The sequence below is a fragment of the Amphiprion ocellaris genome, chromosome 12 (assembly GCF_022539595.1).
Source record: "Amphiprion ocellaris isolate individual 3 ecotype Okinawa chromosome 12, ASM2253959v1, whole genome shotgun sequence".
NCBI lineage: Eukaryota > Metazoa > Chordata > Actinopteri > Pomacentridae > Amphiprion > Amphiprion ocellaris.
In genome coordinates, this window is record NC_072777.1 from 31,857,821 (window position 1) to 31,884,732 (window position 26,912).

Below are 26,912 nucleotides of genomic sequence, written 5' to 3' on the forward strand. Positions count from 1 at the left end.
GGGGGGGGTTACATGAAAAGCAAATGGCATGTTCCATATTTTAGTGGGTCAGGCAACCAAAAAGCTGCAAATGTCAGGTTTTGCATTCCATTTAATAAATTGTTTTGGGTATTGGTAACACAAGGGAAGTGCATGTTAGCAAAAAGGTCACCAGCAGGAAAGGAAGTGGGAAAAAGAAAGTAAAAGAGGAACCAGCAGTTATTGATTTGTTTTTCTCGATTCAGGAAAAAGAAGACGAAAAAAAAACGGGCAAAACAGAGAAGCCATTTGTAGACTTCATTGCCAGTGAGACGTCAATCCATTCTTCCTCGACAAGATTCATGACATTTTGGCACATTAGAAAGTGGAGAAATGGAGGCGCAAGCGTGTGTCCTTGAGCGAAGAGAAATTGATACTGTGTCAGAAATTATTGAAGTTTGTAACAAATACACTGAGGAGGAAATTGCAAACGTCTCCGCGACCTACTTATACCACTTTGACTTTTATTCACACAACTTCACAACTCACTTCGCTGCTGTTTCATGAGAAATCCTGACTTTTTCTTCATTATTACCGGAGGATCAAAGGTAAATTAGCGACATACTTCAGCTGCTGGCCCCAGTCGGAGAGATTTTCAAATGTTTCCACGTTTTCTCACACTTTCGCCCGACAAATGCCGACCTGCATTGAAGAGGCTGATAAAAGAATTGCATATGGAGAATGTGAGCATCCTCAGTGACACAACTCCTCGTCTCCTTAAATGCTCCAATAAAGGAACGTGTTCCGATGGGCTTTTTTCATTTCTCCGGCTCCCAGGCCCCGACTTTGATGCAGCATCAATCCTGCCTTTTATTTGGTATTTGGTTCGGCTTTTGTTCAGTTCACCAGATGTTAAGCGACCTTTTATCGGCTGGTGTTTGTTTAGGAAAGACTCTCCGACTCTGTCTTCGCCGATAAAAAGCGCCTGGCGTTGCTCCCCCCTTTGATGGTTATTGTTTAATCAGGCGTCTTTCGGCGGACGCTGACCCATTTGATCCGTGCATTTGCCTGCTTTGCCGCGCTCCTAACAGGCACATTTTCCTCTTATGATGAATGGTGATGTTGAAAAACTACACTCGCATGGACACCGCCGCCTTCAGAGCTGCCCTCTTTACAAGAAGATCACAGATGGTAGCATAAGCCCTCTCCCCACTAGCCTGGCCATCAGGGTAGCTTCATATATTCTTAGCCCTGTGTGTGTTTGAATATATATGTGTGTGTGTGTGTGTGTGTGTGTGTGTGTACTAGATCCTGAGCTCTGACAGGACTTCTTTAAAGTGGCCCAGCTAATCCCAAATCCAGCTCCCCTCATGCCTGGGCTGTGAGCGATCGATTCCCCTCGTTGTTTGTCCCCGGGGCTGTTTTGAGTTATTATACTTGTTCTCCCTCAGTCTCAGGCAGATACACAACCCAGTAGGCAATGAGTCTGTGTGCTACCTGCAGCCTGCCTCTGTTGCTTTCTGTGATCTTTTTATGGCTGTCTGAATGGAGTTTTTCCCCCTCCACCCATCTTAATCAATCTGCCTGTGTCTTTTGTTTTCTCTCTTGTTTTTTTGTTTGTCTTCTGTCCTCTCCGTCTTTGTCTGTCATCCTGCCTGTCCGGCCTCCTTTATTGACTCAGAGAAACAGTTGACCGCGGCTAACTGTCTGGGAGTGCTGGCGATGGCCGAAGCCATGAGCTGCACGGAGCTCCACAACATGGCCAAAGCGTTTGCACTCCAGAATTTCCCAGAGGTAGGTGGCAAGTCCTCAGATGTTTGAATAATTTGATTCCTGTGGTGCAAAGTTACATGAAGAGATAGTAAAAGCAAAATATAATCATTCTAATACCTAAATCAGAGTTAGATAAGTGACCAAATTGTCTGCTTTTCTTGTGCATCTTTTAATGAAGCTCCATACAATATAGTGTGGAATATTGTAGTGTATTTTCTACTATACTCAGTTAAATATGTAATTACTAGATTAAGACTGAAGCTTTACATGTAAAACATACTCCCTGAGGAGGCACACATCCACGGTTTCCTCCCCACACTCCATCAATAAACATGGACATAGAGACAAGTGACAAATTAAAAGAAAAACCTAACCCTTTGACCTCTGCACTGTGATAAGATTTGGTGGCTCTATTAAAATGTAGAGGGTGTTTTACTTTATATCGTTTGGGTCTGTTGGTCCCCTTAGAGAGAAGGGTCGTTACAAATCAATACAGATTTCTAGTGAGTGATCACCTTCATCCTCTGATGAAACATTTCAACCCTAATGGGTCTCTTCCAGGATGACAAAGCTTCTATTCATTGGTTTGATGAAAATGATATGAATCATATTCCTTTCACAGTTACCAGATCTCAACCATAGACTATATGCAAAAGATTGATGTAGCTTCCAGGTCTTTAAAGGTGGCATCAACCTGCAATTTTCTCTAAAAGCCAAAAGAGGTCCAGTTGTATAGAAGCCAGTGAGAACAAAAGTCAACTTCTTACTTGATTTGCAAAATCAGGTAAGATTTTCCTAATGAGTTTATGGTCACAAATGCTTGTTTCAAGACTCTAGTAATACATTGTAATGTTCATTTTGTAAATGAACATAAAGTCTTCAAAATGGCTTTAGACAGTCAGTAGGCGACGTCACGGTGACTACGTCCATCTTTTGTAGACAGCAGATTAGGTCAATACAACTAGACACCTATGGGAGCAAGTTTGGACCAACATGTGAGACAGTGTTCTACACACCATCATCAGAACATCATATGAAGGAATATCATTTGGCACAATGGTGTTCATCCCTCCAGGAGGGTTTCATAGACCGATTGAGGCATTTTATATTAGATTTCCCTTTAATTTGCCCCTTATCTGTATTTGAATGATTCTTTACAGGATTCAGGGAGCCATAATATTTACATATAGCATAGATTTTCTTTTTCTTGTGTATTTTGACATTAAATCAGCCTACTTTTGCAGAGTTCATAGGCCCACTGTTCTGTTTCTGAATCACCTCAAAGCTTTCTGACACCATATTCTTTGACCCTGTTAGTTCGGTACTTGCATTAAAGCGTTTCTCACAGGTTAATGATTCACCTCACAGGATGCAGTTTACTGTAGAGCACAGTGTACCGTGTTTTGTGCAGGGCACTGCACACCAAACTTTCCACAGAGCAGCTCTGACATACCTTAATGGAAAAAGGTTACTGAAATATACCAACAAACACAAGAGAAACTCAAGGAGATGGCACTTTTTTTTGTAACTGGAGCAGAGGGTGAACACCAATATCTCACATAAAATCCCACAGGATAGAAACTCAGAAACGATATTTTCTTTTCACTGAAAGCATGTTGCTTTTCTGACCCAACCTTTTTTACCACCAGAGAAGAAAACATAGAAAGTCTTAACCTGCTGGATACAGCTATTCATCCAGAAACTCTGATGTTTTGGAAATACACTTTTTTCACTCTTCTTTCTTGAGAGTTATTGTAGATGAGAAGGTCAATACTTTCTCACGTCCTTAACTAAATATGAAGTTATAATGAGGAGGCAGTAGTTCAAAAAGTTTCATCTGGTCCAGAATAATTTGGATTTAAAAATCCTGCGTTTTGCTGTCCAAGGTCATGTAAATGTCGTTTTTCCAAGGAAAATTTGGATTGGATCACCTTGATCCAGAATACCAGTGCTCTAAATTGGACTGCATAACAATGTAGGCTACTAACTACATAAAGAACAAATAATTAACAATTAGCAAATGATTAGCATTGGATCATGATAAAAAGTTTTTATATGAAAAGGCAGAAAACACCATGGTAAAACAACACAAACATGTCCTTCTCTTTCAAACCCACGACAAATAAAAACAAATGAGCCAGTTCAAATTATTCACAGATACATGTGAGCATGTGTTTTAAATCATGAAAGGCTAAATATCCAATATTTTTTAGAGTTCTTTATTTGGGCTATCAGCCTTTTGAACTTCTGCTTTTAGGACGCACAGAGATTATCGTGTCACTGTAATTAATATACAGCAATAAATGTCAGTTGCAATTAAATACATTGATTTTTTTGTTTGATATTTAAAGTTGTTTGGGAGATTATGTGATAATTTTCTTACTTTACTGCACCGCCAGGCTTCATAGGTAGCCTAATGACTACTTTATGTAGCGTAAATATTTAACAAATCAAGCGCAAGATATAAATAGGGTATATTTACTCCACGATGCAAATGTATTTTTGACCAGTTTTAAAGTCTATTCCATTTTGTTCCTGAAATGTTTTTATTTATTTATCCAACCTTCTGCTGGATTCTCATAATCCTATTTTTGAACCACACATACCAAAGATTTGATCCAGATGAAAACCGATGCTGCATTATGTGATATTTAATCTGATTTCAATCCTTTTTTTTTTTTTTGTACTGGCCATATGCAAGATTTGATCGAATCCAGTGAGATTCAATTACTTCTTGCTAATGGGACCCAGGAGACTCTATCTTGACTTTACATTAAAAAAAATAATAAGAAGAAATACACTTTATTTAAAATCACTATATTTGTTTGTGTTGTTTTATTTGAGTATGCATGTAGTTTAATGAAAATGAAATATCCATGGTGTGTAGACAACCTTCTGCTAACAGTACAAGAATCATAAAAATAAATTGACTTTTCAGTGTTTTCTGTTTCACCTGTCTTTGTACATAATAAACAATAGAAAAAATCTCAGATTTTTTCAGATAAAGCCTGCATGCAAGTTGAGCTACTGTTAATGAAAGAGAATCAGAATGAAACCATGGATAATGCAAACTCAAGACGAGTCGACCTTGATATAAACTTGCTGGTGTTTTTTTCATTCCAAGTGTACATGGGAGAAGTGCACTTTTCTTTGCTTCAAGGCAACAGTTATATCACACACTTGGAAGGCAGAGAGGAGATGTTTTGCATTCCCAGTGTAGTCAGCTAAAAATCTAATATAATGGTACATGTCTCTCTATGGAGATTCCAAAGCTGCCTTTGCTTTAGGTCCATGCTCGAAACACTCAAAAATAAGCTTTGGTTAGTTTTAATTCTCTTGAATACTTGAACTTTACTATCCAGCGTTGTGTGCAGATGGTTGACAAATTAAAGCAACGTAAACTGTCGGGACACCAGAACTGCTTCAGTGTTTCTTGGCGTTGGTTCTCCAAAGTCTCTGGAACACTACTGCAGGGATAGACACTATTTTTCCAGAAGATATCTCCTCATTTTGGTGTTGATGATGATGGTTGTATAAAGACGATCACTCACAAACACTTTGCATTGATTTGCATTGACCCTCTATTCATGTAGATCCAAACTATGGCAGCAGAATGCCCTCCACTGTCCATTCACTGGTAGGGTCAAGGAATCAGTTTTTTTCTTTTTATTTGTCATCCATTTGTATGTTTAGATTTTGGCACTAGAAGGTTGTTCTCAGATTCTTTTTGCTCAAATTGAAAAGTTTGTTGGACATCACATATAGTCTTGTTTCAGTTGGCAACTTACACGTGTATGTGGGATGTGGACACTGAATGCAAAAGTAAGAAGCAAGAAAGTATCTGTAGCTTTTTTATGTCAAAATCATATCAGACATGGTGGCATTTTTATTGAATGTTTTATCATTTTCAGGTGGCAGGTCAGGAAGAGATTTTGAGTGTGTCCAAGGAAGACCTGGTGGCTTATCTGTCCAACGACAGTCTAAACACAAAGGCCGAGGAGCTGGTCTACGAGACGGTCATCAAATGGATCAAACAAGACCCCAACTCTAGAGTACAGGTAGGAGGTTAAAAATGTTACTTCAAAATAGTATCACTCAAGTAGAAGTAAAAAGTAGTCATCCAAAAAATTACTCAAGTAAGAGTAAAAAAGTATTTGGTGAAAAGACCACTAAAGTACTGAGTAACTGTTTGATTGTAATGTCCGATTTATTTTTTTTTAGAAATTATGTGATCAGAGAGACAAAAATGTAAAATAATGTGCAAATTCTGGTATTTCCAAATAATAAAATAAAAAAACTAAAATAAATAACATCTTTACAATATGACAAGTTAAGGCACAAGAAACACAAATTTCCAAATCTCAGTGTTTCACAACATAAAGCTTTTGAGACAAACACCAGTAGTAAAGTACCGTTTGTATGCTTGAACAGTGCAAACTACTTCCAGTAACAAAATATACTGTATTTCACTTCCCTCCAAATGGTACCGGCTCAGTAGATAGAAACAAAACATTAGGGCTGGACCCGAATATCCGGTCGTCGGACATCCCCCCGTCTGACTGGTGAAACACAGTCATGTGGTAGATCCACTGGGGGCATCTCTCTGGCAAAATAAAGCAGCTCTAATGTGGTAAATAAAAAAGTAATGAGTCCAGTGTAGCCCAGTGTAATGGAGTAAGAGTAGCGTTTCTTCTTCACAAATCTACTCAAGTAAAAGTAAAAAATATAATATGGAGTAAAAAAACTCTCAGAAGTACATTTTTTTTCAAAAAGTTACTCAAGTAAATGTAACGGAGTAAATTTGACTCGTTACTACCCACCTCTGAAATCAGGTGATTGCCTACATTGCTTGCTGTCTATGAGCAGAACGTTTTAAACATCAATATTGCAGATAGTCATGTTACCATACTCAGTTAATTGTGCATCTTGAGCTACAGTGCACTTTGTCGAAATGAACACATACTGTCTGTGTATCATAAGACAAAAACAGTGAGATAAAGCTCTTGTTACCACTGACAGCACAGATTCTGTATGTCTGCAGAGTCGTATTAGAGCAGTTGTTCTATCGACCCTCTCTGTCTTCTCCAAGAGAGCACACAGCATGAAAAAACAGACAAGTGACTGCTCGTTCTCTCTTGGTAGTGTTCATCAACTTTGTGCTTCACATGCAGCCTAACACAGCAGTTGTTCATAATCCCAGGAGTGCTTTGCCCTCAGAATGTGCTCTATTCTTAGTTACACTTCATTTGTTTGTGAGACACTGTACTGCATGAAAAACCAACAAAAACACAGACAGCCGCAGTCCTTTTTTCTCTCGACGCCTAACAGGTGTTTGATTTATTCCTGGAGACTCTTAATCATAATCAAAGGTTGTATCCCTGGGATAGATATTGACAATGAGGTACAGCAGGTCAAATTTTAACAGGCATCGAATCGATAAGCCTCAAGGTCAGAGCATCAACTCCAGCCTACATTCATGAAAAGGTAAATGGCCTGAGCTGTGGACTGATACTCATCCAGCAGTGGAAAAAAAAAAAAACCTCAGCTTGTGAGATATTTATGGGTTCCGTCGCAAAAGCCATGAATTTTAAAGCTGATGATTTTAAGTATTTTATGGCTGTTTTAAAACTGAGGTAAAATTATTATCAGATAAATTGCACCAGTCCATCACTGCTGGAATCATTCCCTCAAAGTAATGTCTTTTCATCAACCGGCAAGTGAAGGAACTGCCTTATATCAGCTGAATCTGATTTGGTGCAGACCTCAGCAATCAATGGTACTTTATTGACACCCACTTTTATGAGGCACATACGTCAATATCTGAATTTTTCACCCTTTGAATCAAACATTTAGCATTTAGCTTATGATATATGGCACTGTGGTTATTATGGTGAACTCCATCATGAGTGTGTTGTGAGGAAGTGAGGAATCTTAACTTGTTAAAGGTTCCATACGGTGAAAATCCATTTTTATTGCGCTTTCTGTGGAGGTGTAAAATATAAGCCCTGTGAATATGAGGATGCTCACTACTGCTGTTCTTTCAGACCTGATCAAAGCTGTAACCTCCCAGCTCTACAAGCCAGTAACAATTGTATCCAATATTCCATATAACTAACATTTGCTTAATCCTGTCACATTACTGCCTGACGTTTTTGAGGTGAGCCATTCAGAATTAACAGCTGTTCCGCCAGCTTTATTTAATGTTTAGAGCCACCCCTGCTAATTCAAGCACAAGCAAAGAACAGTAAATGCTGAACATAAGTGTCTTCATGCATTCCCAGCATTTGAGGAACTAAAGATTCAGTGGATTACTTTTTATTTTTATTTTTGATGGCAATATCGCCACAACAGGAAAGTCCTGAGTGTTGGCACATTACACAGCTAATGTGGCTAACCATTAGCTTTGATTGTAAGTCTTCAGGTCAGAGCTCGATGGAAATTTCAATTCTAAGGGACTTTCAGAGCAATTTTAAACAAATAACCAAGGACTTAGTGGGTTACAGTGCTTCAGTGTAACTTAAATTCAGCCAGTGTTTACATCTTTGCTTCTCTCCTGCTCTCTGTGCTCACATATATAGTATTTTAATACAACTGAATTCCCAATAAAAATGTTTCCGTTGTCCGATAACGTACCAAGTAGGAAATAGTGACTGAAACACAGCCTAACACACTTCATGTTAACCAAGAGGCACTTCAAAGCCATTTGCAAGCTGCTACTCTGCAGCTGAAATACTGATTTTATGACTGTTGTCTGAAAATGTCACCTAACACATGAGTAAAAAACAGCAGCTGTGCTATAAATTCAGCAATATTTTCATGTCGAATTATTGCTGAGGGAGAAATTTAAAAGTGATTGAAAGACACTCGTTCAGATCTGTTGGCTTCTGTGTGGTGAGCAGTTTTGTACCAATCTGTCAATCATAGATGCAGAGAGAGTCTTCTTCCTGAAGGGGGCGGAGACAGCAGCAGCTGATTGAGAAAGGAAATGGCGAGTAAACGGAGAAAGTGAAATGGAAAAAGAGCCCCTGTGTTCTAATCTGATGTCCAACGGTTTGTGCCTTTGAGCAGAGCCATGACATCCAGGCAGTGGAGATGTGATTGAGCTCATGGTCAAGCTCAAATCTCCTGCCCATGCGTGACTGAAAAAACAACTAGCAGGCCTGTAGAGAGGACAGCAGACAGCAGAGGAGGAGAGGATGCCTCGGTGATGCCACAGGGGAAGGGGATGTGACCCTGAAGACTGAGTTTATACGCATGGTCCAGCTTCGGCTCATCATCCCCACCCTCCCTCGCCTCTGTCCTTTCTGCCCATTTGGAGGCAGAGAGTAACGGAAATGGCTCCCCCAGAACCGGTGACACTTTTTAATGACATGTCAGACCAGAGCGTCGCAGCACTGCTGAAAAAAATCCAGTAAAAGGGGGAAAGGGGGAGGGAAAAGCTTTAAGCCTTGAGCTAAGTTTATGTGCGTTTGCATTCATCTGCACTGTGTGCATCTTTGTTGGTTTGTGTGTCTGTGCATGTGCCGTGGGTTGTAAGCTGCAGGCTATAGAGTGGAAAAGTGGCATATTGAAAGTGCTGGGTAAATAATATGCAATTTTCTCTCTCCACTATGCTGTCACTAACAACTGATGGCACCAGGAAACGGGGCCCGGACATCGCTTAGAGACAGAGGAAGGGCATTTGAGCGTTAATAATGATTTCCTATGAGACACAAAGCCACTGAATGAAAGCAGAGAGCTGTTTCACTTTTCTTTGATTGAGTATCATTGAAGGTGTGCCGCCCTGCCAGCATCTCTATATGTCTGTCTGTATACGTAAGTGAAAAACTGACTTAGTGATGCTTCAGAAGAGAAGGAAATACATTTTGAGCAGCGTTTGGAAGAATGTATTGCTAAAACACCTCATTATTGGACAACAAATGAATCTGTAATGATATTGATAATTAATTCATGTTTAAAGGAATAACTTAACATTATTGGGCGAGTTAGATGAGAAGATTTATATTACTGCCATATCTGTTTCTTAAATACAAAGTTGGCTATGATGTTACTGAGATATTCAAATCATTTCAATTCCATTTTATTTACACTGCCTGTCCAAAAAAAATTCACCACCTGGATTTAACTCAGCAAATAGTTAAGAGCCTTCCATTGGATTTACTGCAGTCATGAATACGATTTGGCTGCAACAACATATTTAACCCTAGCTGATGCAGTGAAGAGCTTCTCATTTCTTAAACAACCATGTTGGAAGACAAATCCTGTGTTTGTGGAAAAACTGTTAATCAGTTTCAAATTATTGGCCTGTATCAAGCAAGGAAAACAACTAAGGAAATGTCTGAAACGACTAAAATCAAGTTAAGAACCGTCCAACACATTATTAAAACCTGAAGCATAGTGGAGCACCATCATCTTCGAGGAGGAAACTCTTAGATGATTGTAGGAAATCAACAGTAGAACTCATGGTTATGTTTAATAGTGAACGTAAGATCATTTCCACATGAACAATGCGAAGGAAACTCAAAGGATTGGGACTAAACAGCTGTGTAGCTCTAAGAAAACCACTTATCCATGAGCCTAATCAGAAAAAAGGCTTCAATTTGTTAGGTAGCATAAAGATTGGACTCTGAAGCAATGGAAGAAGGTCATGTGGCCTGATGAGTCCAGATTTACCCTGTTCCAGAGTGATGGGGGCATCAGGGTAAGAAGAGAGGCAGATGAAGTGATGAACTCATCATGTCTAGTGTCTACCAGCCTGTGGGCTTTAGGGTTATGATCTGGGGTTGGTCAGGTTCAGCAACGTTATGTTACCAAAGAATGAGGTCAGCTGACTACCTGAAGATACTGAATGACCAGGTCTTTGCATCAGTGGAGCTTTTCTTCCTTGATGGTATGAACATGTTCCAGGATGATGATGCCAGGATTCATGGGGTCACATTGAGAATGAGTGAATCAGGGAGCATGAGATGGATTGTCCTCCACAGAGTCCAGACCTCAGCCCCACTGAGAATCTTTGGGATGTTCTGGAGAAGACTTTGCACAGCGGTCTGACTCTCCCATCATCCATATAAGATCTTGGTAGAAAATTAATGCAACTCTGAACAAAAATAAATGCTGTGAGATTTCAGAAGCTTATTGAAATGATGGCATGGTGAATGTTTATTGTTCTTAGAGTTCAATGAAATATTAGAGTGTGCGGATGTTTTTTTGAATGGGCAGTGTTTATAGTGCTAATTCGTAACATATGTCACCTTTACAAATTTTATACAGAGAAACACAACAAATCTAGAGTTTCCTTTGGATTCCCTTTGAACAAGCACTTGGATGCAGCTTGGGAAAGAAAATTAGAATTTAAAGGAGTGTCATATTAGAGGCATGTTCATTCTGAATTCCTTCTATATATTGAGTAAAATTCGTCATATTTTAGTCCGAAGATTTGTTTTCATCTGCTCTCATTTGCTTTATTAAAGTTGCTGCATTATATACTTCCTACACTGCAAAGTAGATGCCCAGACTTTAGAAAAACAGTGACGCGATTTAGATTTGTTGACACAACTTCTTGTTTTCACAATGAGCAGATCATCTCTCCGCCTACACCTATCTGTGCTATCATGGGGGTTTTGATCATCCCACTGTCACACTCATGCTGTCACAGCTTTCCAAGCAAACATGGAGGTAAATAAAAGACAAAATGAGCCACTGAACGGTAAACATTAATGGAGCACACATAGAACGTATGACAGACCATGCATTACATTTTAGCTGATGTCCATTAGCAGGGCTGCTACAAAGCTAGGACTGTGCCGACACGCCCACTCAGGAGCATTTACATCTGTACAATTACCACGCCGACATACAGCTGCAATGATGTCTCAGCCAGCGTATACAACCAGTGCCCTGCTCTATTAAAGCAGTGAAAGCAGCTTCTACTCCTACCTTGACCCCCTGGCTGATTCAGACACAACATAGTCAGTCAATATTCAACTGATTAATAGGTCGCTGGTGAATACCATTAATATACTTAATATAGAGATGAGCAGCCAGTAGATGCCGAATGCTATTATGTTTTTTCTCTGCGTCGTTATTATCTCATCAGTAACACAATAAACCCTGATTGCTCTGACAGACATATGCTTTGTTTAAGTTGACACCTCCTCATGGCAGTATAAGGTTTTCTCCTATGCTTCTTTCATGCCTTTCATCATCATTTTTTGCTGGCTTGTGCCCCAACTTGTAGTACAAAGTCTATAAAAATGGACAGAGCCTCCGTGATGTCACCTACAGGTCTCCTGAAAAGCAGTTTTGGAGGACAGTGTGGTAGATTTACCTAAAAAATGAGCAAAGAAGTGGAGCTGAGGTTAGCCACATGTTTAATTTTGTGTAACTCTAAGCCTTAATACAATTTAAACAGGTGAGTTATATAAAAGTCCACCCTCTGTACAGTTGTCATTAACACAGAAATTAGCCATAAAGACCAGAACCACGACTCTTAACAGGCTGTAAACTGTTTATTTCTGCTGTAAGGTCGGACATTTTAACATGAGTTCTATGGGGACTGACTCGCTTTTGGAGGTCGTGAAAGGAACTGCAGTTTTAAACACTTCAGTTTTCAGCCTTGGAGCTTGCAGCTTTGCTCCAGTGGACAGAAACCTTGAATTTCTTAACACTGCTTTTACTGCAGGAATACCATATTGAACAACAGCTGGATTGTTGTTTTCCCTGCCAGTATTTGTTTTTTGTCGACCACATCCCTGGCCATTATCAGAGACCTGACATTTAATCGACTCCTGTTTTTTTTGTTTGTTTGTTTGTTTTTTTTTGAGAAAATGCTCATTGAGGTGATGAGGGCAACTTTCCACAGTTTTGTCATTTTATATTCTAATCAAAGATCAACACATGATTCAGCCGCGAACATAAATCAGAATAAATTAATCAGACGTTAATGTATGCATGCCTCAAAACACGCAGCTTTGTTCTTGACTAATTGTGAAACGCTCTCATTCAATCTGGTTCCATAAGACAGACAAGAAAAACGGTGGCCTCCGTCATGTTTTCTCTCTGAAGGTGCTGACGGAGGGAGACCTGTCCTTCCTTTCACCCAGACGCCTTTTGTGGGACGACCACAGACACATGGCTCCAATTATAACAGGCCAGTCTCTGCCAAATCCCTGAATAGGACCTCCATTACGCCTCACTTCAACATATTTCATGAAGGATCCTATCTTGCCAGGTGACTCAGCCTGACAAAAGAGGCTGATTAATTGGCTCTTTGGAAAGTGGCCAACTAATGTAACAGCTAAAAAGGACAGTTAATGGTGTATTTTTGTGATAAAAAAAAGACCAGCCGTGCTATTAGAGAGGACCTGCTGTCCACTCATCAGAAATAACAATGGCCTGCCCTGACATTTGCAGTTCCCAAGCCAAATTAATATAGTTAAAGGTATTACTTCTTATGCTTATAAGTTACTGCTTATTATTTTGAAGATTTTATACAATTGACTCTGGCAGTGCGGTGATATTTTTCTCCTCCAGCGCTCATTAAGGAGAAAAAAAAATCATTTTCCCAGAACAAATGATGCTATCATTATGTAGTTAGAGTATAAAATTATCAAAGACGAAAATGCTTTGAGGCTGAGTCGGGACTTAAACTGAGTTTCCCTCACTGTTTTACGATTCATTTACCTTCAAAACGATAAATGACCCTATCACCACGAGCATCACTTTTAATTTAGTCTTTCTCTTTTTAGGCTCCAAGTTCAAAATAGAAACTTTTCATCATCTTGAACCCCTCAAGGAATGGTTAATTTGTTTTTTTGTTTTTTTTTTTGATAAGAGGAGCTTTATGTCACAGCAATCATCCTTGAAGAGGAAACTGAAGCTCTTGTGGAGTGAGCTGAAATGAACCCGACGCAGGCCACTGCCGGCGTGATCTGTGACAAATACACACTTTGAAGAGACAAAGCCCGACAATGGAGATTGATGCAGCGGACAATGTTTGCTTTTTCTTCTGCCTTGCTGCCTCCTCTCCTCTTCATCTCTTTCTTGCATGCACACACAAACACACAAGGGGATTTGCACAGGAAATCACTGGGTGTCATTGTTCATATCCCGGTCCTGTACTCACACAAGACTGGAAATTACTTGCAGAGCGGCTCAAGTGCTACTTGCGCATTAGAGAGTGGACGGGATCTGATGCAAGCCGGTGAACCCCAGACCTCCATTCTCATCTGTGTCCTTTGTTGTCCCAGAGCGCGCTCAGTCCTGATGTGTGCAGCCAGTTGAAGCGCAGCCACTCAACCACGGCGGCTGCATATCCACAGCGAGTTAAAGGCGTCTCATCTCGGCTTCTTCTTATCAACACACGAGAGCTGCATGGGCGATATGACTTATAGAGAACAAACAAATTAGCTGTTCACAGAATGCAAATTTCTCTATTAGATCAAGATTTCTGAGGAATAATAAAACGTACTCCGCTGTGTCATCAAAGGGAGAATAGGAAGGTACTGGAGATGTGGTGCATGCATAATAACTGACCACACCAGCAGATGTTAGACTGACCTCATGAATATCCAAACATCTAGATAAGCAGTATTAACTGATACCATTGATATAGTAAGTATTGCAGCATTTAGCCATATAGGCGAAACAAGACGTGTATTTATGTTTTAAATAATTCTGTTTATGTTTGTGCTGCTGCAGTGTATGCAGAGGTCAAACTAACAGGCTGCACTGTGAAAACATAGCTTAGCAAGCTTTCGATTTAGATGTTGTGGATGCAGCTCAGGCTGTCCAAGTTTAACGCTCTAAAACCCAGAACCCATCAGAGCGCTTGAAAGACATGTTTTCTTTTAAAAAAAATTGCCAAAATAAAACCATTTTATTTCAGAGCCTGAAACTGAGAAAACAGAAAGAATCAGTAGATTTTAAACTTTCTGGCAGTCTTTGAGCTGCTCACCTGTGACATGCACTTCTGGGGAAAAACTTAACCAGATCTAGGATTAAAATTGCCATATTTAATCACAATACATTTGCTAAAAATAAACACTTGTTCCCACTTAATTCTGTGAAAAGCAAAAGTGCTGGCCTCTGTGGAGCACCGGGAAAGCCGTGATTGACTCAAAAAATTCTGTGACTTTTCAGCTGAGCTAGGATGAACTGCAGGCTGTGCTAATACACAGTAGCTAGAGGACATCCTTAGCAGTTAGCTAGGTGGAAAAAATCATTTCATTTCTTGCCATTCCAGGAGCTACCGGCAACTTTTAAGGTGGAATGTTTTTTTCGTGTGTTACTCATTGCACGAGTTGACGTGAATCAATCAAAGCAACTTGATGTCTTTTACTGCCCCAGAACACCTTGAATGCCAATACAACTTTTTAACCACTCAGTTGGTTTTTATTGGCTCTCTTGTGACGTTGGTATAGTAAACCATTTTAGCATTTATTAGTCAAAACAGGATATGATATGTAGTGCAGATATCAGAACTAGTCGAAATGAACTGATAGATATTTGGAATAAAAGTTTTGAGTAGTCAGAGTAATTGGGACTATTCAAAAAGATGTTGTTGATACCTGTAATAATAATTCCAGATCGTTAATAAGCTATTAAATGTTAAAACAGCTTGCCATACATATGCTTTAATGACACTTTGGTCTCCAGGCGCTTAAAAAAAATGTATGAATTTCAGCCAATTATGCAAACTGTGAACACTCTCGTTCTTTCCTGTCAGAGAATAAAGTGTTGTGGTGTTGTTCTGGTGCACTAAGCATATGCTAGATACCACTGATGTCAAAGATAACTCATCTGGTAGAGCATGCACACCATTAAATACGTCTGAGCCTCAGGTTCAATTCCAGTCTGGGCTCTTTGTTGCATGTCAGCCCTTCTCCCTCCCCATTTCCCTGTCTCTCTTCAGCCATCCGTATAATAGAGGCAAAAATGCCCCCAAAAATAATCTCCTTTTTTCACAAAAAAAAAACATAATTCAGTGAGTTGAGAACTCAGCCAGAAAGTTTTATGTTAATATATAGAAAGCAAGTCTCCCCTACAAATATGTTTGGAATTATATCAGCGGAAGAAAGCTGCTATTTTTTTCTTCATCCTTTGAATGAAGTCATGCTGAAATGGGCGTCAGAGGACGACACATTGCACCTGTCAGTAGTTGCTCAGGGCAGCGTTGAGCGTCTGTCGTCCGCTACGTCTCTCTCCACAATCCGTCCTTCTGGCTGATAAGCAGACGTAGCCATGCAGTCGCAAACACGCTCGACAAAGCATCACTGGAATCCAAATGAATTGCCATTTGCAGGAGCATATTTTACTCGTCCATAATGTGCACGTGCGTGTATTTTCTCCCGTGAACCTGCATGCACTCCGAAAGGCCACAGTCCTTTCGGCTGAGTGCGTTTGTTAGCGTCGTGAGGGTAAACATGGGCACACGCTCTATTGAACACGCACTTGTAAGTCAATCGGAGTTTTATTTTTTCATACAGGGTTGTGTTTTAAGCATCAAGTCAACCATTTTTCACACTAAAGCAGGCGCATACTTTTATCTGCTCAGAGCAAAGCAAATAGATATGACCGTTGCTGTGCCATTTATTTGACGCTGTGGTGGCATTGAATCATTTTACACACACACACACACATACACACGCACACACACACACACGCACACACACAATAAGAGGCGTTAGTCCTCACTGACAGTAGTGGAATGGGAAATGCTCAGTGGACATTTGTCATCTGTGTTAGCGGATGGCGGTCTCCCGGCTGCCTCTCTGCTGCCTCTGACAGATCTGAGAGGCTCCCTGTTAGACACATTATCCCTGCCTTTCAGCAGGCTCAACCTATTCACATCCTCTGTCCACCTGCCTCAGTGTGTGTGTGTGTGTGTGTGTGTGTGTGTGTGTGTGTGTGTGTGTGTGTGTGTGTGTGTGTGTGTGTGTGTGTGTGTGTGTGTGTGTGTGTGTGTGTGTGTGTGTGTGTGTGTGTGTGTGTGTGTGTGTGTGTGTGTGTGTGTGTGTGTGTGTGAATGTGAATGAAGGGAAAAGAAAAAGTGAGTTTTTCTTCTTGTTTTTCCCAGAGACAGCCTGTGCAGCAGCATTTTCCTTGCAAATTTAGCGGTAGATGCATTCTGATGAGGCTTCAGGGCATCCGCTGTGAATGTTGACCTGCGTTTGTGTAAATCGGTCAGCGAGCGTAAAGATGGAGACCAATGAAGGGGCGAAATCACAAGATGTTATCTGGGTTGCATATCAAGATATAAGTGGATACACATATGGGCGCCTCATAAATGCTGCTCATCCAGGGAGAATGGAACAAGGGGGGAATAAAGAGTGCATGTGTGGGCAGATGAGCTAAAAAGGAGTATCTCCATATGTCCTCAGTCTCCGGTGGATACTTTCCATATGTTCTACGTGTTAAAAAAAACACTGAACTCCTTATTAGAAATGTGAAAAGATCATGTGCAGTGGTCCCGGTATCTTGCAGTTGGCACAGTAGCTGTTGTTAATTTGCATCAATTAGATGCCATCTCCGTTTAAAAGTGTGCGAGGATTGCTTGGATGAGTAGGCGAGGAGATGAAAATGACAGGTCACACCATTCGTCTGGAGGGACGGCGCTCGCATTCACTTTTGCGTGCCTGTGCATGAGGGAGCGATTGCTCGAGAGCCTGCTGGAGATGGAGAGAGACGGAGTTGGATACATGCCTCCTCCTCTCATCTGCTCAGAGTGTCGCTCGCTGGTCTGGAGTGTCGTGACTGCTCTCGTTTAACCTGCTTCATGTTGCATGCATGCACACATGTAGACAAATGAAAATCTCACCGTGTTACAGCTCAGAAGGCGTGCATCCAGCGTGCCGCGTGTAACTCCTCTCTCTACATGCTTTGAAGGAGGATGGTAAAAAGCCTGCACGCCTCGGCATTCATCAGTATTTACCAGCGTTAACACCCAAGGAAGGTCTCAGTCTGTTCAAATATCGAGTTACTTTTTTTGGAGAAGTTTTTTGAGATGCTGAAAATTCAGCCTTCAACACAGTTTGAGGCTTGTAACAAATCTTAGAATATCCAAGTATCCATAAAGCACAAGAATAGCCTCGGTTCACCAAAAAGGTGCACAATTCATGAGTCTATCGACAACAAGATTTCACAAGAGAAACTTAATGGAAGATTTATTTTAGCTTGTGTTGTTGAGGTTAAAGTTGACATAGTCTACAAAATCCCACCTAAATCAACATAATTATGCATCTTCAGTATGTCTAGAGAGCCAATGATAGGCTCCGCCTCCATTTGGACTCCGCCTCCTCCTTCTTCTTTCTGCCACTGAGCGGACACAAATAGCTCAAATGGATATATATTTGAGATATCCAGAATTCAATTCCTCCTGGTCAAAAAGAACATTGCAGATATCTGCAATGTCATTCTTCCAGGAGAAATTGTGTCACTTCTATCATTCATGTCTGTGTATCTCTATATATGGGGTTTCTCATTATAGATATCTTCAGTTAAGCTTCAGATATCTTTCATTTCGACTGTGGATATCTGCCGCTGAATTATGATTAGTTATAATTTCAGCTGCAGATATCTACTATTTAATTCTTACTCATCATAATTCTACATATCTTTAATTCCCCTCAATACAAGATATCTACTTTGTCCTTTTTAGATGTCTTAAATTCTGTTTTAAAAAATCTGAATATTGTCTCGTCCGAATGTAATATCACAAATTAGAATTTTGACAAGGCGAAATGACATCGCAGTTATCTGTGATTATGTCAGAAGCTACAGCGAATGGGAAGCAGAGGCATCCTGCTTTTCAAACGTACGGTACTGGAACTGTAGCCGGATATGACAAGCTGTTTTAACGCCACGTCAGAGCAGCATGAGGCCAAAGTTCTGATAAATTTCAACCACAAGTCGCTGATGAACAAAGCACTCGTTCTCTACAAACTTCTCACTGATGAACTCTTTCTGTTTCTTGGAATTTTCTTTTCAAACTAATCCACCACAACAGTCACAGTGACCTCTGCTGACGCTGGATCAGTATCCAGTGGAAAACCTCACATGAGCAGCGTCATTCATAGCAATGCAGACAAGTCATCTTGATGCTTGAGATATCTACAGCAGATATTTTGACTGGTCCAAACTAAACTACGGACATCTCTACTGATATAGATATCTATAGTAAAGATTCTGTAACTAATTGTGAAAATGACTGTAGCGTTAATTCTAAAGTCAAACACTCACTCTGTTAAAAATATTTTTTTAAAGTCAGTTTTTAACTGTAAATTTTTCAAAACACTTTGCTGTTATTTTACAGATTTTTCCCATTATGTTAAATTATGGAAGATAACTAGTAAAATTCAGAAAAAGGATTGTTTTACAGACCACAACTGTAAACAACACCCGCATCAAAGATCAGTGTTTTTACAGTCATTTATTCTTTTACAGTGTTTGATCCTAAATTATTTTTTTGACTGCATTTAAATCAGTAAAAATATAATTTTTCAGTCATTGCCATTATTTGAAAGAAAATTTTGTGTATTAATATTTGAAAAATGGTAAATCATTTTTGAGATGCTATTTTCTAGCATTGTTTTCTTTATTTTGTTAAACTACAGGTACTATCTGTTTAATAACATAAAATCTTATTAATTTACATATTGATTGTGTAAAAACACAAAACACAAGCCAAAACTGTATATAGTGTCCACACTCACCATATCTACATTTTTACAATTTGTTCTTTTACAGTATGTGACTATAGAATTATACTGTTTTACTATATTTAAATCGACTAACAATATATTTCTTTTACTGATATTTGCCATTATTTTCACTTTATTTATTTACGCTTTTTTTTTTTTTTACAGCATTTTAGCGTTTATTTATTTTTTTTATTTATTTTTTTAACATATTCTTTCTTATGGCTGCACAGTGGCGTGGTGGTTAACACTTTCACCTTCCAGCTAGAAGATCTCCGGTTCACATCCCCGTCTTCCCGGGATCTTTCTGTGTGGAATTGGCATGTTCTCTCTGTGGATGCGTGAGTTTTCTCCAGGTACTCCAGCTTCCTCCCACAGTCCAAAAACATTTTCAGGTTAACTGGTAACTCTAAATTGTCCATAGGCATGAATGCGAGTGTGATTGTTTGTGTTTACTGTATACGTGGCCCTGTGATAGACTGGTTACCTGTCCAGGGTGTCCCCTTCTTCTCCCTAAGTCAGCTGGGATAGACTCCAGCCCCTCCGCGACCCGATTGAGGATTAAGCGGTGTATGGATAATGGACGGGCGGATATTCTTTCTCACAGTGCAGCTTATACAAGTTAAAGGAGCTTGCCATAGAGCTCAGTTGGATTTAAAGCTACTGACATTTAAACAACCCATAAGGATCAGAGCTAAAACTAGCCATGTTGTAGGGATGTTGAAATTAATGATCTGTGTGCTATTTTGAGCTGAAACTTGAAATGCACATCCTGGGGACATGAGAGGCTTAATTACCTTGTTAAAAATGAATATAATATGGGACCTTTAATACAGGTTGAGAGGATGAAATAATGAAATGTATATTTTTAACACAATATCTCAGCGGTGGGATTGATGTATGTGGTTTTCAGGTTGTAGTTGTCTTTGAAAGTTCAGCCCCAAAATCACATGAATTATTCACCATTTCTCTCCTTCAGAGCAACAGATCCCTGTTGTCATTTGCACTTTCTGGAAAGGTTACAAGGCACAGCAGCGCTTTGGGCTAAATGCTAACATTAGCATGCTAACATGCAGGTATGTTTGTACTATTCTTAATCAGCATTAAGCACATAAAGTAGAGCTGAGGATGCTAGTGTTGTGAGTCAGTGCTGTAATTTTGACATGATGAAAGATCACAGAGTCTCTTCAGTTCATCCTGAGGAGAACAGGAATGTTTGTGACTGATTTCATACGAATCCATCAAATGTTTTAACACACAAACAACAGTTTTGAGTAAACAGTTTCTGCAGTACTTTCTGCTTGTGTACTTTCAATGGCTGGCATCAAGCAGGACTCTTTTTTTTTTTCTTCTTTTTTTGTGGGGTCTGACACTTTGGATTTGAATATTAGCACCAAGTGTGCAGCTCTCCCTCATTTCCATGCCGATATATGCATGTGTGGGAGGAAGAGCGAGGAGCGGGAATGGAGGTGGAGAGAGAGGCAGAAAGTGAAAAAGAAGTGGGAGAGATAGTGAGTTAGTTAGAATTAGAGATGAGAGTAATTCTTTCTTCTTTTTTTTTTTTTTTTATTAGAAATAGAAGGACAGAGGGAGGGAGATGGAGCCAGAGAGCTGAATTAATGTAGAGCAGCAGACTCTTTGCTTCCATCCACTTACAGGGGATATCCCATGTTGTACATTTAATCAGCCTCAGAGATTATACATTGTCTTAATCTCACTAACAAGATTTAGGGTCAAATCAACTTCCATACCGAACACACCGTCCAGATTAACAGCAGCTTTGACCACAAACAACACATTCTTTTTTAGCTGTACAATCACAGTAGAGATATTACGGCTGAATGTGCCCATCTGTCTCCTTCTCTATTCACATGTGCATGTCTCTCTGCGTCTGTATGCGAGCGTGGGCGTATTTTTGGGCTGATATTTTTCCTGTATGTGGCAGCACTAGCCGTCCTTACCTTTTTGCAGACACCAGCTGCTCTCTTTGAGGTAGTTTTACTACCATTAAAAGATATTTGGCAAGCGAAGAGAGGCTGCAACAGATGTGGGTTTGTATGTAGCGAGGATTTGCAGATGGTACAGTGGGATGCCTTGTTTTTTTTTCTTTCCATTTTTGTATATCATTTTCCACAGACAGACAACAGAAAGCATACCTAAGCTTGCATGTGTGACGGAGGATGGTTGTTCTGAGACAATGCTGCATGTGCTGTGAGTTCCAATGCAGACACCCGTCATGGTTTTAAGAATCTTGAGTTGCCGACTGGTCGTGCCCAGAATTTGTCAAACTCTGGAAGCAGCTTGTTCCTTAAAAAAAAAAAAAAAAAGCACATTTGATGACCATTTTTGAATACTTTTATTCATTGATATCTATTACAGGATGGACTGCACAAAAGAAGAGAAGGGAAACACCTGGTATATGAACGATAGAGTTCCCAGCTCAACTAAGCTGTGTGGTTTTGGACTGCAAGAGACCAGAACTTTTGGGCAAAACTAGAACTATGCATAATTAGTTGATGCTGTTATTCTTGCAAGTCTGCACCAGCAATACAAATTGTTTATATTCTGATACTTTCTAAAGTACTATTCACACAGGATTAGTATTACCAGGGGATCTCTGGTAATTTGTGAATTACCCCCATGTCTGTGGTTCTTGCAGTGCATTTGCACGGGATAAGCAAAGTCTGTATTTTACTTGAATTTACTGACATTACAGCCTGGATATGAGGTCAAATCACATCACAACATCCGCTGCTGTCACATCCATGTGGGTCACAGAATACGGTGTGATACCTGTGATACCTGCAGCAGCATGACTTGAGAACAGCAGGCAGCGTTGTCGGGATAACGGGCCGTCAGGGCATTTGTATTAAATCTGTTGAAAGATAGGCCTAGAAAAGTGTTTCTTACCGCATGCTGCTACGCATGTCATCCATCTGACTATCCTCCCAAATTTTCTTCTTCTTGTTGATCTGATTTTGCCGTTTCTGCTAATGGTCCATAGGCCTGTTGTGTATCAGCCTACTCCTGCATTTGCACCTAAAATGCTGTCAATATTTTAAAAAATCACTGAGCTGCAGATCGGCATAGGACTAGTATTATCACAGGACGTCGGTGTTTAGTGAAATATGGTAGGTAATTTGCGGTGGAATTTTTACTTTACAAATTACAGATATGTTGTATTCACACAGGATTAAGATCACAGACATCCTCCACAATTATTACAAATCACCACTGATCCCGAGGTAATACTAATCCCATGTAAATAGAGCTTAAGATGGTTATGCACCTTCCTGCCACTTGACTCGAACCCTGTTTTTTTACCCAATGGCTCAAACCTCCATCTTTCTCTCTCAACCTACTTGAAATTTGTCCTTTTTATCAGTTTTCAAGCTTCTCTTTCAAACCCCACCAGTCTTTGCTCTTTAGTCAGTATAACTCTGCAATCCATCCTCCCTCGCTGCTCTGTTCTGTCAGCTTTTACTCAAGTGCTGCAGCCTTTTGTGACCCTGAACTAACCAGGAACACTTTGCAGCAGAACAACTGCAGGGACATTGTGGAGTACAGTTGGGTTCAGTCACACTGAGACACATTCTGCTAGTAACTCAGTAGGATTGAAATTGAGAGAGTTGACATGCATGACCTGTACTTGAAATGTCAGATTTCCGGGTTTTTGCTATAATACGAAAACAAACCAACAAATACCTGCTCCAGAATTCAGTATTGACCATTGAAACACTGCAAACAGAACAATCTAGTCCATTTCATAGCTGTTCTGTAGCATCAAATCAAATACTCTGTTTCCAAAGTCGATGCTCAACTTTCAGGCCAACATGAAAGAAAAGTCCACAAAGCGCTAAAGAATTGGAACTTCTGTATTGGTGATGTGCTCGATTTGTTGACTAAATGGTTCAAAGTTACTGTCTCTGCCAATCAGCACCAGAAATACTAGCCGGATTAACAGATAATTAGTATTATATTAATATAAAAGGTTGGTTTACTGTTGCATCGCGGCTGTAGTCCCAGCAGACGGCAGCTCACATCTCCCCACAGATGTTGTAAATCATCAACGTGGGACGAACGACATCTGGTAAAACCAGTGCCGTTTGACAGGATTTTGATTTTCTATGTCAAAATACTGTCAAACTGTGCTGGTTGGTTGAATGTAGGGTTGCAACACTGCACACTGTATAAAATAAATAAATAAATTGCCAGAAAAAAAATAATAAACCGTAAAAAGAAAAAAAGAGAGTAAATAGCTAGAAAATAAATATCAGTAAAACAATATATTTTTTTGCAGATTTAAATTACAATACAGTTTTTTAATGTGGACATTAGTTGCAGTTTTGGCCTGTTTTTTCTGTTTTGTTTTACAATCAATATACTTTTTTGGTGATTTTGTTTGATATTAGTAAATCAAGAAAACAAAAAAATTTATAAAATAACAGTTTAGAAAATTATTTATCATTTTTCAGTCCTTAATATTTATAATCTGTCTTTAAAAATATGCCAAATATTTGTACAGTAAGCATTTTTTATGTTTTAAAGACAACAAAAACAGTGTAATTTATGGTCAAATGCTCTAAAGAGGGATGAATTTAAAGATCTTTGAATTGGATGTTATTTACAGTTTTGGCCTTTGACAGATAAATTTATACTTTTTAACTATTATTTGTTTAGATTTTAACTGTAGTTTATCAGAAAAGGCAAAATCTTTAAAATACCTTTAACTTTTTAAAAATCCTTTTTCAAAACCCTAATGTACATATTTTATATTTCAAATAACTGCATTTTGTCAAATAATTCTATTTTTTCTGATTTAAATAGAATCAAAATTATTATAATTTTATGGTCAACTGTTGTTAAAAGACAAAATATCATTTGTAAAATTACAGATTTTTATGTGGATATCATTATATATTATTTTGTCTCATTTTTTTCTTTTTTTTACAGTCATTATGTCAATTAATACTTTTTCTGTGATTTTACTATTAATTATCTGTAATTTACCAAATTCTGTAAAATAACAGTAGATTTTTAAAAAAATTACAGCGTGATTTTATTTTCACAAGAAACCAGCATGTAACCTTGTATTGGAGCAGCGTGTTTCCACATCCAGCCCTACACTCTGAAAACTAATATGACTTTGTTTATCTTCAGATGCTGTATTCCTGTTTGGTTTAAAAAGATAATGCAGCTCAGCACATGCCATGCGTCCACTTTGTTAAAGGGGTCAATATATAATTGCAGGACTTTTTCTAACATAGTTGACAGGTATCATAGTTGACATTTTTGCTGTTTTCAGGCCTAAAATCAACATGGGTGCCTATAACCAAACACCACATGACATTTTTACAGAAAGATTCTTCTAAATATTATATATACAATTGAGTAAAATTAAAATTGAAAGTTATTTCTAAAGATATTCTAGTAAACCTGTTGACTACTTTATATTAAATAACTCAGAAAGCCTTGGAGTCTTGCCAGTCTTTTCTTCAGGAGGAAATGACATCATGTGGAGCAGGTCATGTGATCTGGAATTAACACACTTCCTTGAGAGGTGTTTTTGTATTGGGGAACTTAGTGGAAAGTGATACAATTTGTTTTCCATATAAAATGTGATATATTGCCAAAAAAGGAATATCAGTCATGATTATTTCAACTTAATAAAATGAAAACAATCAAAGCATTTTTTGAAAAAGCTCATTTTATTATTGTTTAGCTAATTAGAAGGTGGTTGTTATTAAATTCTGACGGTTATTTAGTTGACATATCCAGTCATTTTTTTATTAATAAGTGATCATTTCTATAATAAATAATTATGGAATTTGTAAAGACATGATCATAATGAACATAAAAAGCATTAGTTTTTTTTAACTTATAATAAAAATGTATGCAAGATATATCCCATGGACTTCAAAAGTCCCTCAATTATATATTGGCCCAAAGACTTCTGAAAGTTAATAAAACTTAGCGTCCGAACTCGCCTTGTCACCAAAATAAACACGGCCAGATTGGAGGGCAGCCGGTGTTTTCTTACTTTTTAAACTAATCGAAGTATAAATTCTTGTTTAATCGACTGGGAAATTAGTTGCTGGGAGCATGCCCCGGCGAAACCCGCACGACCTGCAACTTCACACCTGAGAAGCCCAAAGACAAAAATTGGAGCCAGTCCACCTGCCGTTTCCAAAAAAGAGCAAGATTTCCAGATGCACCCACGGGAGGTTGAACCCATTTATTTCTGCTGTGCCATGAAGGGCACCACCTGGCTGGAACTGCCCCATATACAGCTTTAATTTAGCTCCGAGGGTCAGAACGGTCAGTAGTGGACCTATTTCAGATGACCTGCGGACACTCGTACACCGTCTCATGAGCCCAAATTTGCTTTAAACATCACAAAATTCAATCCCTTCCTTTTTAACTTGTAATATTTAAAGAATATTTGTTGAAAAAAAGCTTATGCATTTTCTTTTTTTTCCAATCCAATCCAATTACAGGCATTACTGACATGATACGTCGTCCTAATGAGACTAATGCAGGTGATGTAGCGGCAGACCTGCAGAAAAGTAGCTTGTAATAAAAGTCCAGAGCAGAGAGCCTGAAGCTTAAGTCCTCCATTTGAGTGTGACATGACTCAGTAACTACTGGGTCAGGTCTCCCACAATGGGGGCACTTTAATTGGAAGTAGTAGCTCCTCTTGAGCCGGGGGAGTCTTCCCGGGAGAATACCCGAGTATTTTAAGTAGCCTGCTTTAGACTTCAGCTCCTCGTTCGTGTTGGAGCTGAGGTGCTTCGAGCAACCAGTGAGTGTTTATGAGGGTATCGAACTGTTTGTTTGACAAAATGCGGCGTGTGCATCGTGGGTAAGGAGAGGCAGGAAGTCCCGATTTCAGGCTGGTGTTTTGTTAAAAGAGGAAATGTCACCGGGAGATTTCTGCCGTCATCTTTACATCCTCGCTCGTCTTCCTGCCTCCTCTCCAGGCTTTTTTTCTTATTCCCTCCTTTCTGGTCAGATGCATCAAGGAGAACAAACGGGAGCGTACCGAGGCCTCAGGTCGGAGGAGGAAGATGCTTAGGCAAGAGTGTCAGCTTATTGTTTGTTCTGTCCCCTGAATGATGTTTCTCCGAGTCTGTTGTTTTGTCGCTCGTCCCTCTCGGCGGATCTCTGTCGTGTCGCTCTGAGCCGAAGGGGGTCAACGGGGTCAGATCTCCGCCCAGCTCTCTGTCGCTTTGTCCGAGCTTGTTTACAGCTTTTACTGCCGACACAGATGAGACTCCCATTGGGGGGACGGGTGGGGGGGACACATACACTTGTGCAAGGAAAGGGGGAAAAAAAGAAGAAAAAAAAAATCACTCGACAGCCAGAGCTATAGACATGGTTGCCATGGCAACAGTATGTCCTTCCTCTGAACACCTATATAGTATAAGCACACACAAATGTATGTAGAGACTTTACAAACATGCTGAAATGTTTGTGTCGGAAGGG

The 26,912-nt window shown here is 39.5% G+C and overlaps 1 protein-coding gene across 7 annotated transcripts in view; it reads left to right on the top strand.

The window, feature by feature from the left end:
• Positions 1-26,912, top strand: part of LOC111569679 (kelch-like protein 29) — a 339,950-nt gene that overhangs the window by 212,302 nt on the left and 100,736 nt on the right. For all 7 annotated transcript variants that reach the window (XM_023271948.3, XM_055016003.1, XM_055016000.1 and 4 more), the window contains 2 exons: positions 1,640-1,752; positions 5,643-5,789. In XM_023271948.3, the coding sequence (XP_023127716.1) occupies positions 1,640-1,752; positions 5,643-5,789 (260 nt within the window). The remainder of the gene's footprint in view (positions 1-1,639; positions 1,753-5,642; positions 5,790-26,912) is intronic.